The sequence below is a fragment of the Eschrichtius robustus genome, chromosome 10, assembly GCF_028021215.1.
Source record: "Eschrichtius robustus isolate mEscRob2 chromosome 10, mEscRob2.pri, whole genome shotgun sequence".
NCBI lineage: Eukaryota > Metazoa > Chordata > Mammalia > Artiodactyla > Eschrichtiidae > Eschrichtius > Eschrichtius robustus.
The window spans coordinates 117123198-117140489 of record NC_090833.1 but is presented as its reverse complement, the minus strand read 5'-3'; the positions used below and the strand labels follow the sequence as shown (position 1 = coordinate 117140489).

Here is a 17292-nt window from a genome sequence, read left to right as displayed (position 1 = left end):
CAACAAGGGAAAAATGACAAACAACATACAAGGAACTCCCATAAGGTTAACAGCTGATTTCTCAGCAGAAACTCTACAAACAGAAGGGAGTGGCACAATATATTTAAAGTGATGAAAGGGAAGAACCTACAACCAAGATTATTCTACCCAGCAAGGATCTCATTCAGATTTCATGGAGAAATCAAAAGCTGTACAGACAAGCAAAAGCTAACAGAATTCAGCACCACCAAACCAGCCCTACAACAAATGCTAAAGGAACTTCTCTAAGTGGGAAACACAAGAGAAGAAAAGGACCTACAAAGAGAAACCCATAACAATTAAGAAAATGGTAATAGGAACATACATATCGATAATTACCTTAAACGTGAACGAATTAAATGCTCCAACCAAAAGACACAGGCTTGCTGAATTCATACAAAAACAAGACCCATCTATATGCTGTCTATAAGAGACCCACTTCAGACCTAGGGACACATACAGACTGAAAGTGAGGGGATGGAAAAAGATATTCCATGCAAATGGAAATCAAAAGAAAGCTGGAGTAGCAGTACTCATATCAGATAAAATAGACTTTAAAATAAAGAACGTTACAAGAGACAAGGAAGGACACTACATAATGATCAAGGGATCAATCCAAGAAGAAGAGATAACAATTATAAATATATATGCACCCAACATAGGAGCACCTCAATACATAAGGCAACTGCTAACAGCTATAAAAGAGGAAATCAACACTAACACAATAATAGTGGGGGACGATAACCACTCTCTTACACCAATGGACAGATCATCCAAAATGAAAATAAATAAGGAGACAGAAGCTTTAAATCACACAATAGACCAGATAGATTTAATTGATATTTATAGGACATTCCATCCAAAAACAGCAGATTACACTTTCCTCTCAAGTGCACATGGAACATTCTCCAGAATAGATCACATCTTGGGTCACAAATCAAGCCTCAGTAAATTTAACAAAACTGAAATCATATCAAGCATCTTTTCTGACCACAATGCTATGAGATTAGAAATGAATCACAGGGAAAAAAACGTAAAAAACACAAACACATGGAGGCTAGACAGTACGTTACTAAATAACCAGGAGATCACTGAAGAAATCAAAGAGGAAATCAAAAAATACCTAGAGACAAATGACAATGAAAACACGACGATCCAGAACCTATGGGATGCAGCAAAAGCAGTTCTAAGAGGGAAGTTTATAGCTATACAAGCCTACCTCAAGAAACAAGAAAAATCTCAAATAAACAATCTAACCTTACACCTAAAGGACCTAGAGAAAGAAGAACAAACAAAACCCAAAGTTACCAGAAGGAAAGAAATTGTAAAGATCAGAGCAGAAATAAATGAAACAGAAACAAAGAAAACAATAGCAAAGATCAATAAAACTAAAAGCTGGTTCTTTGAGAAGATACACAAAATTGATAAACCATTAGCCAGACTCATAAAGAAAAAGAGGGAGAGGACTCAAATCAATAAAATTAGAAATGAAAAAGGAGAAGTTACAACAGACACCACAGAAATACAAAGCGTCCTAAGAGACTACTACAAGCAACTCTATGCCAATAAAATGGACAACCTGGAAGAAATGGACAAATTCTTAGAAAGGTGTAACCTTCCAAGACTGAACCAGGAAGAAATAGAAAATATGAACAGACCAATCACAAGTAATGAAATTGAAACTGTGATTAAAAATCTTCCAATAAACAGAAGTCCAGGACCAGATGGCTTCACAGGTGAATTCTATCAAACATTTAGAGAAGAGCTAACACCCATCCTTCTCAAACTCTTCCAAAAAATTGCAGAGGAAGGAACACACCCAAACTCATTCTATGATGCTACCATCACCCTGATACCAAAAGCAGACAAAGATACTACAAAAAAAGAAAACTACAGACCAGTATCACTGATGAATATAGATGCAAAAATTCTCAACAAAATACTAGCAAACAGAATTCAACAACACATTAAAAGGATCATACACCATGATCAAGTGGGATTTATCCCAGGGATGCAAGGATTCTTCAATATACGCAAATCAATCAATGTGATACACCATATTAACAAATTGAAGAATAAAAACCATATGATCATCTCAATAGATGCAGAAAAAGCTTTTGATAAAACTCAACACCCATTTATGATAAAAACTCTCCAGATAGTGGGCATAGAGGTAACCTACCTCAACATAATGAAGGCCATATACGACAAACCCACAGCCAACATCATTCTCAATGATGAAAAACTGAAAGCATTTCCTCTAAGATCAGGAACAAGACAAGGTTGTCCACTCTAACAACTGTTATTCAACATAGTTTTGGAAGTCCTAGCCATGGCAATCAGAGAAGAAAAAGAAATAAAAGGAATACAGATTGGAAAAGAAGAAGTAAAACTGTCACTGTTTGCAGATGACATGATACTATACATAGAGAATCCTAAAGATGCCACCAGAAAACTACTAGAGCTAATCAATGAATCTGGTAAAGTTGCAGGATACAAAATTAATGCACGGAAATCTCTTGCATTCCTATACACTAATGATGAAAAATCTGAAAGAGAAATTAAGGAAACACTCCCATTTACCACTGCAACAAAAAGAATAAAATACCTAGGAATAAACCTACCTAGGGAGACAAAAGACCTGTATGCAGAAAACTACAAGACACTGGTGAAAGAAATGAAAGATGATACAAATAGGTGGAGAGATACACCGTTTTCTTGGATTGGAAGAATCAATATTGTGAAAATGACTATACTACCCAAAGCAATCTACAGATTCAATGCAATCCTTATCAAATTACCAATGGCATTTTTTACAGAACCAGAACAAAAAATCTTAAAATTTGTATGGAGACACAAAAGACCCCGAATAGCCAAAGCAGTCCTGAGGGAAAAAAACGGAGCTGGAGGAATCAGACTCCCTGACTTCAGACTATACTACAAAGCTACAGTAATCAAGACAATATGGTACTGGAACAAAAAGAGAAATATAGATCAATGGAACAAGATAGAAAGCCCAGAGATAAACCCATACACCTATGGTCAACTAATCTATGACAAAGGAGGTAAGGACATACAAAGCAGAAAAGACAGCCTCTTCAATAAGTGGTGCTGGGAAAACTGGACAGCTACATGTAAAAGAATGAAATTAGATCACTCCCTAATACCATATACAAAAATAAACTCAAAATGGATTAGAGACCTAAATGTTATGCCAGACACTATAAAACTCTTAGAGGAAAACATAGGAAGAACACTCTTTGACATAAATCACAGCAAGATCTTTTTTGATCCACCTCCTAGAGTAATGGAAATAAAAGCAAAAATAAACAAATGGGATCTAATGAAACTTAAAAGCTTTTGCAAAGCAAACTAGAAACAAGACAAAAAGACAACCCTCAGAATGGGAGAAAATATTTGCAAATGAATCAACAGACAAAGGATTAATTTCCAAAATATATAAACAGCTCATGCAGTTCAATATTAAAAAAACAAACAACCCAATCCAAAAATGGGCAGAAGACCTAAATAGACATTTCTGCAAGAAGAAGAAGACATACAGATGGCCAAGAAGGAAATGAAAAGCTTCTCAACATCACTAATTATTAGAGAAATGTAAATCAAAACCACAATGAGGTATCACCTCACACCAGTTAGAATGGGCATCATCAGAAAATCTACAAACAATAAGTGCTGGAAAGGGTGTGGAGAAAAGGGAACTCTCTTGCACTGTTGGTGGGAATGTAAATTGATACAGCCACTATGGAGAACAGTATGGAGGTTCCTTAAAAAACTAAAAATAGAACTACCATACGACCCAGCAACCCCACTACTGGGCATATACCCAGAGAAAACCATAATTCAAAAAGACACATGCACCCCAATGTTCACTGCAGCCCTATTTACAATAGCCAGGTCATGGAAGCAACCTAAATGATCATCGACAGACGAATGGATAAAGAAGATGTGGTACATATATACAATGGAATATTACTCAGCCATAAAAAGGAACGAAACTGGGTCATTTGTAGAGACGTGGATGGATCTAGAGACTGTCATACAGAGTGAAGTAAGTCAGAAAGAGAAAAACAAATATCGTATATTAATGCATATACGGGGAACCTAGAAAAATGGTACAGATGAACTCATCTGCAGGGCAGAAATAGAGACACAGATACAGAGAACAAACAGCAAAGGGGGAAAGCGGGGACTGGGGGGAGGGTGGTGGTGGTGGTATGAACTGGGAGCTTGGGATTGACATATATACACTAATATGTATAAAATGGATAACTAATAAGAACCTGCTGTATAAAAAAATTTTTTAATGAAATTCAAAAATTCAAAAAAAAAGGAAAGGAGGAAGTAAAAAACACTAGAATTAAAACATGATTTAAACAGCATAACAATCTGAAGCCAGGTAAGACTGGGACCAACAGGCCAGAAGATAAGTACCAGAGAACAGTAATTATGATTTGGGAGGAAGATGAGATACCCTGTGACAGTTACTGTCTCATAGTCAAGACTTGTTCATGACGTGGCAAACAAGACGAGAGTTCTCCACTACTGGACTCTGGAAACTACAGAGCAAAACATAACTAGCGGAGGGTGGAGAAATCAAAATTGCTGGGAGGAGAAAACGAAAGGGAACTATCAAAAAACCCTTAGACTTATTCTGATTTCTGGAGTTCTGTCTCTTTCACTCATGCTTCATAGCTAAATGGTTCTTTTTCATTAGGAATACGGTAAGAGAATCTCCCTGTATATGACATCAACGGGTGGATTCAGAAGAAACACAGTCATATTAAGAGATACACAAAAGACATCTGATAAAACACCAAAACACAAGTCTGATAAAAACTGTAAAACCCAGATGTAAAATTATATTCCTTACTATTTTACCATACATAACAGAGAAATGACTAAAGTATTTCCATTAAAGACAGGAACAAAAGTATTATCCCCATTACTATTTAACTCTGTCCTAGAAGTTCTGGCCAATGCAGTAAGAATAAAGTGGTAATAAAAGGCAAAACTTAAAGAAAGCAGGGGAATTAGGCGAACCGCCTAAGAATACTAAGACTTCGATACCTGACGGGCACAGGTTCCTATCCCTATTCCATACTTCCTGAAAATGTGACCTCATCTAATTGTTTTATCCTTTCTTTATCTGCTTTGTAAAGTCGTAAAGAGTAAGTGAAGCGACCCATGGGCAGTGGTTATAATCTGGCTTGCATACAATAAACAATTATGAACGGTAGCAATTAGTGTTAGGATGTATATCATGACTGCTTGTCAGTGATACTGTTGCATGCTGAAACCCCTCAAAACTGGTAGAACAGGCACACTCACTGCATAAGAGATAAGCAAAACCCAACAATTTCTCCAAATATCAGCACTATTCTGTTAGAAAAAAACAAACGTTTAAAAGCAGAAATGCAATTATAAACCATCAAGAAATGAGCTTTACAAGAAATATAACAAGTATGAGTTAAAAATGATCAAAATTACGTAAGAGATATAAAAGATACAAGTCAATGTAGATATTTAACACGTTTCTGGATAAAGACTATTATAAACCCGTCAGTTCTTCTTAAGTTAATTTGTAGGTTTAAAGTAGTATGATCAAAATCCCAACAGGATTTAAGAAAAGAAAAAAGAAAAAAAATTACCCTAAACTGTACCTCTCAGAGAAAAAGAGAGCAAATAAGTAAGGAAAACAAATGAAAAAGAAGAGTGAAGGGGAAATGAGGGAAGAACCCTTCCAGGAATTAAATATATTCTAAACCCATAATTCCAAGCAAAACAGGGCCCTGGGGAATAGGCATGGACTCGTCCTCCAGGACACACAGGCGTCTCGTCTCTCACAGGCAGCACTGCAGATCAGGGGCAGAAGAAATGTTGCAGGCATTAAGTGATGCTGGGACTTTGATTAACTACTTGGCAATAATAAAGACGAAATAAAGCACATTGGGTTCTCACCTCAAATCAAACCCCAAAATAACTTCCATATGGATTGTCCTTAAATGATGACAGAGACAGAGAGATGCAGGGGAAATGAACGAGAGGGAGAAAATAGGACCACAGAACCGTAAGGCTGGCGCAGCACCCAGTGAAAGCGGGCGGGCAGGAACCCGGCAGGACGACGACAGGGGCAAGGCTCACATGCTCCTCCCACAGCTTCTTCTCTCTCTCGTAGGCCTCCTTCCTCCTACGTTCTAGCTGCTCCTTCAGCACAGCCGCGCGGGCGCTCACCTGGGCCTGGAAATGAAGACAATCAGCACAGCTAGTGCCAGAAAGAAAGGTGCGGGGTTTGCCTGTTGGTTTTTCCAGGTCTATAAAAATATTTCCTTATTAGCCAAAAAAGAAGTGGGTGTGTGTGGTTCCAGAACACAAACGTAAGCTGCATGCCCAGCACCTAAACAGGCTGCCAACACACAGCAGTTGCTCAATAAGTATTTCTGGAATGAAAATAAATGCAGGTACAGTCAAATGGAAATAAAAATTTAAAAATTTACAACTATGACTATTATGCACAAACTTGTCTTCACAGAAATGGAGATTATGTTTTTCACTTTTAGGGTTACCATTGTCTCTTCTTAAGGTTACTTGTGTGATAGTTTCATGTATTTATGCTGTGGCTTCATCAAATTGCTCTCCATAAATATGACATGAAGAGAGAAAAACGTGATTTTTCAGAAATGCAGAAGTGAGGGATAAAAGGGAAAGAAAAGTTAAGGCAAGAGAATAAGTTGGTTTACTACGAAAGACTTAAGAACACAACTTTCTATCTCGAGTTCCCATTTCCTCTAAGAAAACCTGTATCACTTCCAGTACATACCTTCAGCGCTTCCACTTTCTTACGCCTCACGTCAGCCTCCTCACTTCCTTCCTGTCCTTCGGAGCTGTCAGCTTCTTTCTACAAAATAAGTAGTGAGCAGACCACTTAGGATAGAACCGCAAACTCACTGTAGACTTCACATGAATCAACTAACATCTAAAAATGAAAAATGGCAACTTGTTCACAGCTGCAACAGAACTCTCTACACCGTCAACTCCTATGGACACTGAGAAAAAAGACAGAAACAGAAGGATATAAAATGTACCATTTTATACGTCCATGGGTACCACTCATACTCTCCTCTCAGAATCTCCCCGGAACAAAAGGTCTTATCAATTTAAAGTCATATAAATAAGATATACTGTAACCCTATGTATATAGTTTTCTGGTCTTTGACTTTCACTGTCTTCATCAGACTTTATTTTGTGTTAGTGGCACATAATCTCAGTGTATTATAATGTCATTCAATTACTTTCTGAAAAAGAGATTTTCAACCTGCCTTTTCACCACGAAGCTTGGCTCTAATCTGTTGGCGCTCATTGAAATTCTGCAGTCTTATTTGTCTCAGCCTTGCCAGATAAACCTACAAAGAGAAAAAAAAAACCACAACATTTTAATTTAAAAGAAAAACTACCGTTCGCATTGCTAAAATGCTTTTCATTTAAAGAAAGGTGTTAATGTGAATATAAGAAATAAAAGTTTTGAAATCTGGTTAATGGCAATGTAATATTAGCTTTCAAGTGTTTAATCTAGATCAATTTGCTTCTGAAAAGAAATACAACACAATAACAAATTTTTAATTATATCAAAAGAAAAGAAATTGAACTCAGAATTCTGAATAACAGTTATGGGGCAAAATTATGACACAGTATGTCAGTCAAAATATATTAACAGGTCCCTACAGACCTAAGGATCGTCCAGTCATTGTTAGGAATTTAAACCATGCAGGAAAGGAAGGCAATCAACTCAAAGTGACGGCGTGAGGCAGCGAGCATGCAGGAGGCGTACCTCTTCCTCTTTGCTTCTCGGCTTCCCTCCTCGTGAAGAGCTGCGCCTGCCTTCGCACAGAGCTGCCAGGTTGTGCAGGGTGCCCTGTGCATCATTTAATGTACTAAGGTTAAAGAACGACTAAGGCTACAGCAGCATCTTACCTAGGGACCACCCGGCGCCACTACTTCTGGTGGCAAATACTGATCATGTCTAGCTGATTAGCTGATAAACTGATAACAGATGCTGGCATTCTCCTTTGGCGATTTAACCAACACATTCAGTGAGAACAGAAGGAAGCAGTTAAACCCCAAATGTAATTATTCAAATAGAGACCAGCTACCTTTTTATTAGCCATTTAAGTCAACAGGTTTTTTAAAACTGCTTTGGAGGTTAGCTAAACCCCAAATCAAAATCTTCCTCTACAAAGGCCCATCATTTCCACGTGTTCGCTTACATAGTAAACACACATGTGCACACACACGCACACGCACACGACAGGGAGTAACATGAGCTCCAACTCCCTGAACCCGGGCACGCCCTGGTCCTGGACTGCAAATGACCCGCCCAACCACATGCCAACTAACACGGTTTATCACAAGCCTGGAATGATCGCCTCCTTAGAAATTACTCATAATTACCCACTTTCTCTTCCTGCGGCACCAGCTGTGGTTCAAGAGCCTCCCAATTGAAAAATCCTCATCCCACTTCCCCTTCTCACGTCTTTCTGTCGGCTTGCTGAATGCGTACTTTTTATATTTCCCTGCTTTTACCTGCTTCCCACTTATTTTTAAATCTGCTACACTCCGTGTTCTGATCCCACTGTGGCTCTGAAAATCTTCCAAGACTACCAATGCCCTCTAAGTTCGTAATTCAAATGGACCCTTTTGAGCAAATTTTGCAATGAACATTTCCATTGGAAATTAGTTTTCATTGAATCCATTTAGCTTATGTCAGTATTTTTTTTCTCTCATAAAAATCATATATGTTCACTGTTGAAAACGTATCAAAGAAAATACAAATCATTCGTAATTCTACCATCTGAGAAACTTACAGTTTCAGAGTGTTCTCTTCCAGATTTCCTTCTATGCCTATGTAGGAATTCAACCATTTTACTTTGAAATATTATAGATGACAACAGAAAGGTGAGCAGTAATGTACAGGGAGGTCCCGTGTACCCTTCACCCACCCTCTCCCAACCGTATCGTCCTGCATAACTGTGGTACCTATCCACACTGGGAAGCTGGCACTGCACGAACCACAGAGATTTCACCAGTTACAAGCGCTCACGTTTCTGTATCTGCATCAGTCCAATTTTATCACACGCGTAGCCTTATGTGACCACCATCAAATCAAGATACTTAACTGTACCATTACTATGTCACTTGATAGCCACATTCACGGCTCCCATCCCTGCCCGTCAACTACCAATCTGTTCTCCACGTCTACAATTGTATTTCACAAGTTCTGTATGTATGTATGGAATCGCACAGTATGCATCCTTCTGAGGTTGACTGTTTTCACTTGGTATTACTTCCTCACAGTCCCTGCAAGGCACTGGACGCACGACTGAATGGCCTGTTCCTTCTCAGTGCTGAGCAGCAGACTATGGTATGGAAGTACCATAATTTGTTCATTCATTCACGCGCTGAAGGACACTGGGGTTTCACAGTTTTGGCTATTAAGAACAAAGTTGCTAAGAACATGCATGTAATAAGTTTCTCAGTGAAAATAAGTTTTCTCTTCTCTGGGACAAATGCCCAAGAGCGGAATTACCTGCTCTTGGTATGACAGATCCATTTGTAGTTTTAAAAGGCACTGCCAAACAGTTTTGCAAAGTGGCTGTATCATGTAACATCCCTACTAGCAATGTTATGGTCAGCCACTTTTTCCACATCCTCACCAGCATTTGGTTTTATCACAATTTTACTTGAGCCATTCTGATGGATGGGTAGTGATATACTATTGCGGTTTTAATTTGCATTTCCCAAATGGCTAATGATGTTGAACATCTTTTCATGTGTTTATCTGCCATCTGTGTCTGTGTCTGCCATTCATCCTCCTCAATGAAATGTTTAGACTGTCTTTTACCCATTTTCTAACTGGACTCTTTGTATTTTTAATGTTGAGTTTTGGTGGGTTTTTATATGTTCTAGATACAAGTCCTTTGTTAAACATGGGGTTTAGAAATATTTTCCCCCAATCTGTAACTTGTATATTCTTCCTCTTACCAGGGTCTTTTGCAGAGCAAAAGTTTTAAATTCTCATGAAGTCCAGTTTATCAAGTTTTTCTTTTATGGATTGTGCTTTTGGTGTCAAGTCTAAGCACTCTTCGTCTAGTCCTAGGTCTTGAAATTTTCTTCTTTTTCTCTAAGTTTTTACAATTTTATGTTTTAAATTAGAGTGCATGATCTGTTTTGAGTTAATTATTTTAGGTGTGAGGTTTAGGTCAAGGTTCATATTTTTGCCTACAGATGGATGTCCAATTTCTCCAGCACTAACACTGAAAAGGCAATCCCTCCGCCACTGAACTGCTTTTGCTTCTTTGTCAAGAATTAGCAGGGCATATTGGTGTGAATTTACTTCTGGGTTCCCCACACTGCTCCACTGACCTAAGCAAGCCGTGACACCAGGAAGAGTCATTCTTCCCACTTCAGTCTTCTTCAGAATTGTTCTGGCTATTTTAAAGCCTTTCTCTGTCTATATAAATTTTAGAATAAGCTTGTCTATAAAAAAATGTTTCTGAGATTTTACTAAGAATTACAATTATTAGTAAAACAATTTAAGAATACTTGCCGTTTTTATTACCTTGAGTCTTCCAATTAATGAACATGGTATGATTCTCCAAATATTTAAATCTTCAATTTCATCAAGATTTTGTCATTTTAATTGTACAAATCCTGCATGTTTTGTTATACTTTTTTTCATTTTCTTTGGAGCAACTGTAAATGGTATTGCGTTTTTTTTAATATGTTTCCACTTGTTCATTGTCAACGTACAGAAATCAGTTGATTTTTGTGAAGTGACCTTATACTTTTATAACTATAATAAATTCATTTTTTAGTTCTAGGAGTGTTTTGATAGAGTCCTTCAGATATTCTATGCAGATAATCATGTCAACTGGAAATAGCAACAGTTTCATTCCTTCTTTTCAAATCTGTATGCCTTTTCTTTTTCTTTCCTTACTGCAGTAACCAAAACTGCCAGCAGTATGTTGATTAACAGTGGTGAGAGCTAACTTCCTTGTCCTTTTCCAGATTGTAGAGGGAGAGCATTCAGTCCTCCACCTGTAAGTATTAAGTTAGGTGTAAGTTTGTTTATAGACGCCTATTATGAGGTTGAGGACATTCCCCTTGCTTTCTACTTACTGATAGTTTTTATTTATTATGATGTTGAATTCTGTCAAAAGATTTTCTGCATCCATTGTTATGATCACATGATTTTTCTTCTTTAGCCTGTTGATATGGTGGGTCTCACTGATTTTCTAATATCGAAACAGACTTGGGTTTCCAGACTAAATCCCACTTGGTTGTGGTTGGATTCAATTTGCTAAAATCTGTCGAGAATTTTTGCATTTAAGTTAATGAGATATTAGTCTGTGGTTTTCTTTTTTGTGCTGTATTTGTACAGTTTTGCTATCAGGGTAATACAGGCCTCAAAATGAGTTGGGAAGTGTTCCTTCTGCTCTGACAGCCTGAAAGAGAGAGTATCATTTTATCACATTGATGTTAATTCTTTGAGTGTTTGGTAAAATTTGCCAGTGAAACCATTTAGGCCTGGAGATTTATTTCTTGTCAGTTTTTAATCAAAAGTTCAATTTTAAAAATAGTTATAGGGCTATTTATCTATTTCAATTTGGCTAAGTTCTGGTAGTTCGTGGTTTTCAAATAGTTGGTGCATTTCTTCTAGGCTGTTTAACTTATGAGTGTAAAGTTGTCATCTTTTTACTCACTAGATCTGTAGTGATATCCTGTTTCATTCCTGATATTGGTGATTTGTGTCATCTCTTTATTTTTAATCAATCTTGCTAGAGGTTTATCAATTTCATTCATTTTTTTCTAAGAACCAATTTTTTGTTTCATTACATTTCTCAGAAGTGTTCCTGTTTTCAATTTCACTGACTTCTACTCTTAATGATTTCCCTCATTCTGCTTGCTTTGGGTCTATCTTGCTCTTCTTTTTCTAGCATCTTCAGGTAGGAACTTAGACTACTACTTAGACTACTGATTTGAGACGTTTCTTCTTTTCTAATTACCTTAGAATTAATTAGAATTCTTAATTAAGAATTAAGGCTATAGAATTATAGCCTTTAGTGCTATAAATTTCCCTCACAGCAGTGCTTTAGCTGCATCTCACTTTTTTTGATATGTGATGTGTGTATTTTCATTCATTCTTTGTATTTTTAACTTTCCTTTTAGATTTCCTCTTTGTCTCTGTATTATTTAGAAGTATTTTTAACTTTCAAGTGTTTGTAGATTTTCTTGTCATCTTTCTATTATTGATTTCCAGTTCGATTCCATTACATTCAAAGAATATGTCATATAACTTTAATTCTTCTGAATTAGTTAAGATGTTTTATGATCCAGCATATGGTCTATCTTGGTGAATGGTCCATGGGCACCTGAAAAAATAATGTATTCTGCTATTGTTGGATAGGATGTAAATTAGATCTTGGTGGCCTGTGGTGGTGTTTAGCTATTCTATACCCTTGCTGATTTCCAACTAGCAGTTCTATCAATCACTGAGGATGTGTTCAAGTCACCAACTATACTTGTGGATTTGTTTATTTCTCCTTTCAGCTCTATTAGTTTTATATATTTTGAAGTTTGGTTGTTTGGTGTACACCCATTAAGGACTGCGATAACTCCTTATTGGACTGATTCTTTTGTTATTATGTAATGTCTCTCTTTCTCCCTAGTAATTCTGTTTGCTACGTTAACAACAAATTCTTTTAGCTTATTTCGTTTGAGAATGTCTTTATTTCCCCTTCATTCCTGAAGGACGGTTTCATCAAATATAGGTTTCAGGGTTGACAGTTCTTTTCTTTCAGCACTTGAAAATTTTTATGCCACTTCTTTCTGGACTCCATGGTTTCAGATGAGAAATTTGGTGTTGTTCCAATTGATAGTCCTTTATAGCTAATGTGTCATTTCTCTCTGGCTATTTTAAGATTTGTTTTCTTTGTCTTTTACTTTCAGAAGTTTAATATTCCTAGGTGAAGATTTCTTTAAGTGTATCCTATTTGGGGGTTTGCTCAGCTTCTTGAAGCTTTAAATTTACGTCTTTCACCAAATGTGGAAAGTTTTCAGCCATTATTTCTTCAAATACATTTTCCAGTCCCATGCTCTTTCTATTATCCTTCGGGCTCCAACGATACAAATGTTAAATCTTTTGTTATTGTCCCACAAATCCTTAAGACTCTGATAACTTTTTTCAGTCTTTTTTCTGTTTATCAGATTGAGTAAATTCAATTGATCTGCCTTCAAGTTCAGTGATTATAGCTCCACTTTACTACTGATTCTACCCAGTGAATTTTAAATTTTGGTTATTATATTTTTCCAATTATATAACTGCCATTTGGTTCTTTTTATAACTTCTAATCCTTCACTGAGATTTGCCCCTTTTTTCATTCCAGAGAATTCCTAATTGCTTGTTGAAGTATTTGTTTAAAGCAGCTTTAAAATCTTTGCCAGATAATTCCAGTATTCAATTGGCCCTAGGTCAGCTCAATGTCAAGTTGTGGTTTTCCTGGTTCTTGGTATGAGAAGTGATTTTTTTATTGTATCCTGAATATTTAAAATACGGTATTATGTTAGAAGACTCTTGATCCTATTTACATGTTCTGTTTGAGCAGGCCATTTAGGTCCTGGCCTACTTTTGTGGGGCTTTACTCCAATGACGGTTTGGCCTTCTGAACTCTTGTAATGTTAATCTGGTCTGCTTTGTTGTTCCGGTGCTGATGGAGCTCCTGCTCAGTCCATCCTGCAGTTATTCTGTGAGGATGAAGTTGCTTCCCTGCATCACCTGCTGTTACTGAAAATCTCCTGAGGGTGGGGGTGAGGGGCAGATGCCACTGGGCCTGGTCTCCTTGTCATTAGGTGGACAGCATGGGGACACAGAGCTTTGTGGCAACTGCTGCTATGGGTAGATGGATCACCTGCTCATGTACCAGTTGTTGAGTAGACTGGGACAGTCCAGGGCTTTGTTGCCACTGATGGGTCAAACTGCCCTCCAAGTCACCTGCTGATGCTGCAGTTGTGGGATGGGGTTGGGACACCCTGGGGCTTCACTGCTGCCCATAGTTTAAACCACTCACCAGGACCCCCCTGTGGCACATATTGGGGTTCTTCTTTCCTAGTACGTTGGCAAGTGAGAGGATTTTCTTGGGGTTTTTTTGTTTGGTTGGTTTCTTTGTTTTTTGGTCTATCTCTATGGTGGATCTGGATTGCAGGCATGTCCAGCACCCAGTCCATGATATACAGGAGATGTAACTTCCAGAGTATTTAATTGTATTTAGGCGGGAAGAGCAGGGAAAAGTGAGTCTATGCCATCTTGTCCTGGAACAATGCAGAAGTCATTTTTTAGCAGCTAGGGTTTCTGCACTGCAATACGCTCTACTATAAGACCAGTACAGTTGACCCATAAACAATATGGATTTGAACTGTGAGGTCCACTGATATTCAGATGTTTTTCAATAGTAAACATACTACAGTCCTACACGATCTGCGGTTGTTGAATCCATGGATGAGGAGCTGCAGACATGACTTGGAGGAACCATGTATACAGAGGGTAGGCAGAGGGTAGGCTTAAGTTATATGCAGATTTTCAACATCAAGGCAGGTTGGTGCCCTCATCCCTGCATTGCTCAAGATTCAACTGTATATTAAGGTTCCACAGAGTTACTTGGGATTGCTGTAAAGACTAAAAGAGAGCCTTATGGGTTGAACTGTGTTGCCCCAGAATTCATATGCTTAAGTTCTAACCCCTAGTACCTCAGAATGTGACCTTAGTTGCAGACAAGATCTTTATCAAGTTAAAAGAGATCACGAGGGTGGGCTCTGATCCAGTATGACTGGTGTCCTTAGAAAAAAGGGGAAATTTGGAGACAGACGCCCGTACAGGTAGAACACCATGTAAAATGAAGGGAGAGGCTGGGGTGATAACTCTACATGTCAAGGAATGCTAAAGATAGCCAGGCAACCACTAGAAGACAGGGAGCAGACTCTTCTCACAGCCCTCAGAAGGAACAAACCCTGCTGACATGCTGATCTCGGACAACTACCCTACAGACTGTGAGGTAATAAATTTCTGTTGTGTAAGATATTTAGTTTGTGGAATTTTGTCACAGCAGCTCTAGTAGACTAATACAGAGATAATGCACATAAATTGTTTAACATAATATCTGGCATAGTAACCTTTCAATAAACAGTTGTCATTTATTACTTAATTTTTGGGTTAACTGTCTATCTCCTTTACTGCTTAAGTCCTCCTGCTGGCACAGAACCTAATATATTAGTCAATAAATGTTTGTGTAATACTAAAACAATGAATGAAAGAATGAATTAAGTATTTTACACTTCACTGCACATTTTAAAGGCATTTTTCCATTAATGTAAATAAATACAGAATGACTTAAGATGAGGTAGTAAGACAATAACATTTCTCAAGGTAAATGATACTGCTTCATCATTTTTTATAAAATTCGTTAAGTGTTCTGTTAAATCATTCAACAGAAGAAGACAGATAACCAAGAAAATTCTTGTATATGTGTACCAGGAGACATGTACAAGAATGTTCAAAGCAGAAACTAGATCCAACCTAAATACCTACTATCAGGTGAATTACCTGCAGTATATTCATACAACAGAATATTATACAGCTAAACCCAACTATGTAAATGAATTTTAGAAAAATAATGACGAATGAAAAAAGGCAAGTCCCAATCTATATACAGTATGATATAATTTTTATAATGCTCAAAAATAGGCAAAACAGAACAAGACATCATTCAGACACATATACGTAAGTGGAAAAAGCATTTTTAAAAAATCCATAGGAACGATATATCCAAAATTCAAGATAATGGTCACCTCTGGGAGAAGACAGAGGAACAGTCAGGACAGGGGTTGACAAACTATGGTTCAGGGGCCAAATTCAGGCTGCCACCTGTTTTTTTATGTTTCATAAGCTAAGAATGGTTTTGCACATTTTTAAATGGTCAAAAAAATGAAAAGAGTATTTCATGACCACATAAAAATGATACGAAATCCAGATTTCAGTCCCTAAGTAAGTTTTATTGAAACTCAGCCATGATCACTCATTTACACAGTGTCTATCGTTACTACTTTGCTACAATGCAGAGTTAGTAGTTATGACAGAGATCTTATGGTTTGAAAAGACTAAGATATTTACAATCTGGCCCTTTACAGAAAAACACCCACCAATCCCTAGATTAGGGAACAGTACACAGATAGAACTTAGTGTTCTACCTCCTGGGTATGTTATTTTGCTTGATAATTTACACATATATATTAAATATATGCTTTTTTATGTACCAAAAATTATATTTTAGAAGGACAATAAGGGAATCATTTTTTTAAAAGAACTGAAAAAATTATCTTCTCAAAATGAACAACTTAGTGTTGAAGAACTCTACAAGAGTCAGCAAACTACAATCCTCAGGTCAAATGCGGCCAGCTGCCTGATGGTGTAGATAAGGTATTTTGGGTTTTTTTAAAAACATATTTATTGGAGTATAATTGCTTTACAATGGTGTGTTAGTTTCTGCTTTATAACAAAGTGAATCAGCTATACATATACATATATCCCCATATCTCCTCCCTCTTGCATCTCCCTCCACCCTCCCTATCCCACCCCTCTAGGTGGTCACAAAGCACCGAGCTGATCTCCCTGTGCTATGCGGCTGCTTCCCACTAGGTATCTGTTTTACATTTGTTAGTATGTATATGGACATGCCACTCTCTCACTTCATCCCAGCTTCCCCTCCCCACCCCATGGTGTCCTCATGTCCATTCTCTATGTCTGCATCTTTAATCCTGTCCTGCCCCTAGGTTCCACAGAACTTTTTTTTTTTTTTTTTTAGATTCCATATATATGTGTTAGCATACGGTATTTGTTTTTCTCTTTCTGACTTACTTCACTCTGTATGACAGACTCTAGGTCCATCCACCTCACTACAAATAACTCAATTTCGTTTCTTTTTATGGCTGAGTAACATTCCATTGTATATATGTGCCACATCTTCTTTATCCATTTATCTGTCGATGGACACTTAGGTTGATTCCATGCCCTGGCTATTGTAAATAGAGCTGCAGTGAACACTGTGGTATATGACTCTTTTTGAATTATGGTTTTCTCAGGGTATATGCCCAGTAGTGGGATAGCTGGGTCGTATGGTAGTTCTATTTTTCGTTTTCTCTAAGAAACCT

General features: G+C 37.5%; 1 protein-coding gene across 1 annotated transcript in view; it reads right to left on the bottom strand.

Moving 5' to 3' along the window:
* The window catches only part of NEK1 (NIMA related kinase 1), a 203879-nt gene that overhangs the window by 77035 nt on the left and 109552 nt on the right, over positions 1 to 17292 (bottom strand). The window contains exons 18-21 of the mRNA XM_068552774.1: positions 7865 to 7948; positions 7356 to 7439; positions 6857 to 6934; positions 6181 to 6276 (exon numbers count right to left, since the gene is read on the bottom strand). Coding sequence (XP_068408875.1) covers positions 6181 to 6276; positions 6857 to 6934; positions 7356 to 7439; positions 7865 to 7948 — 342 coding nt within the window. The remainder of the gene's footprint in view (positions 1 to 6180; positions 6277 to 6856; positions 6935 to 7355; positions 7440 to 7864; positions 7949 to 17292) is intronic.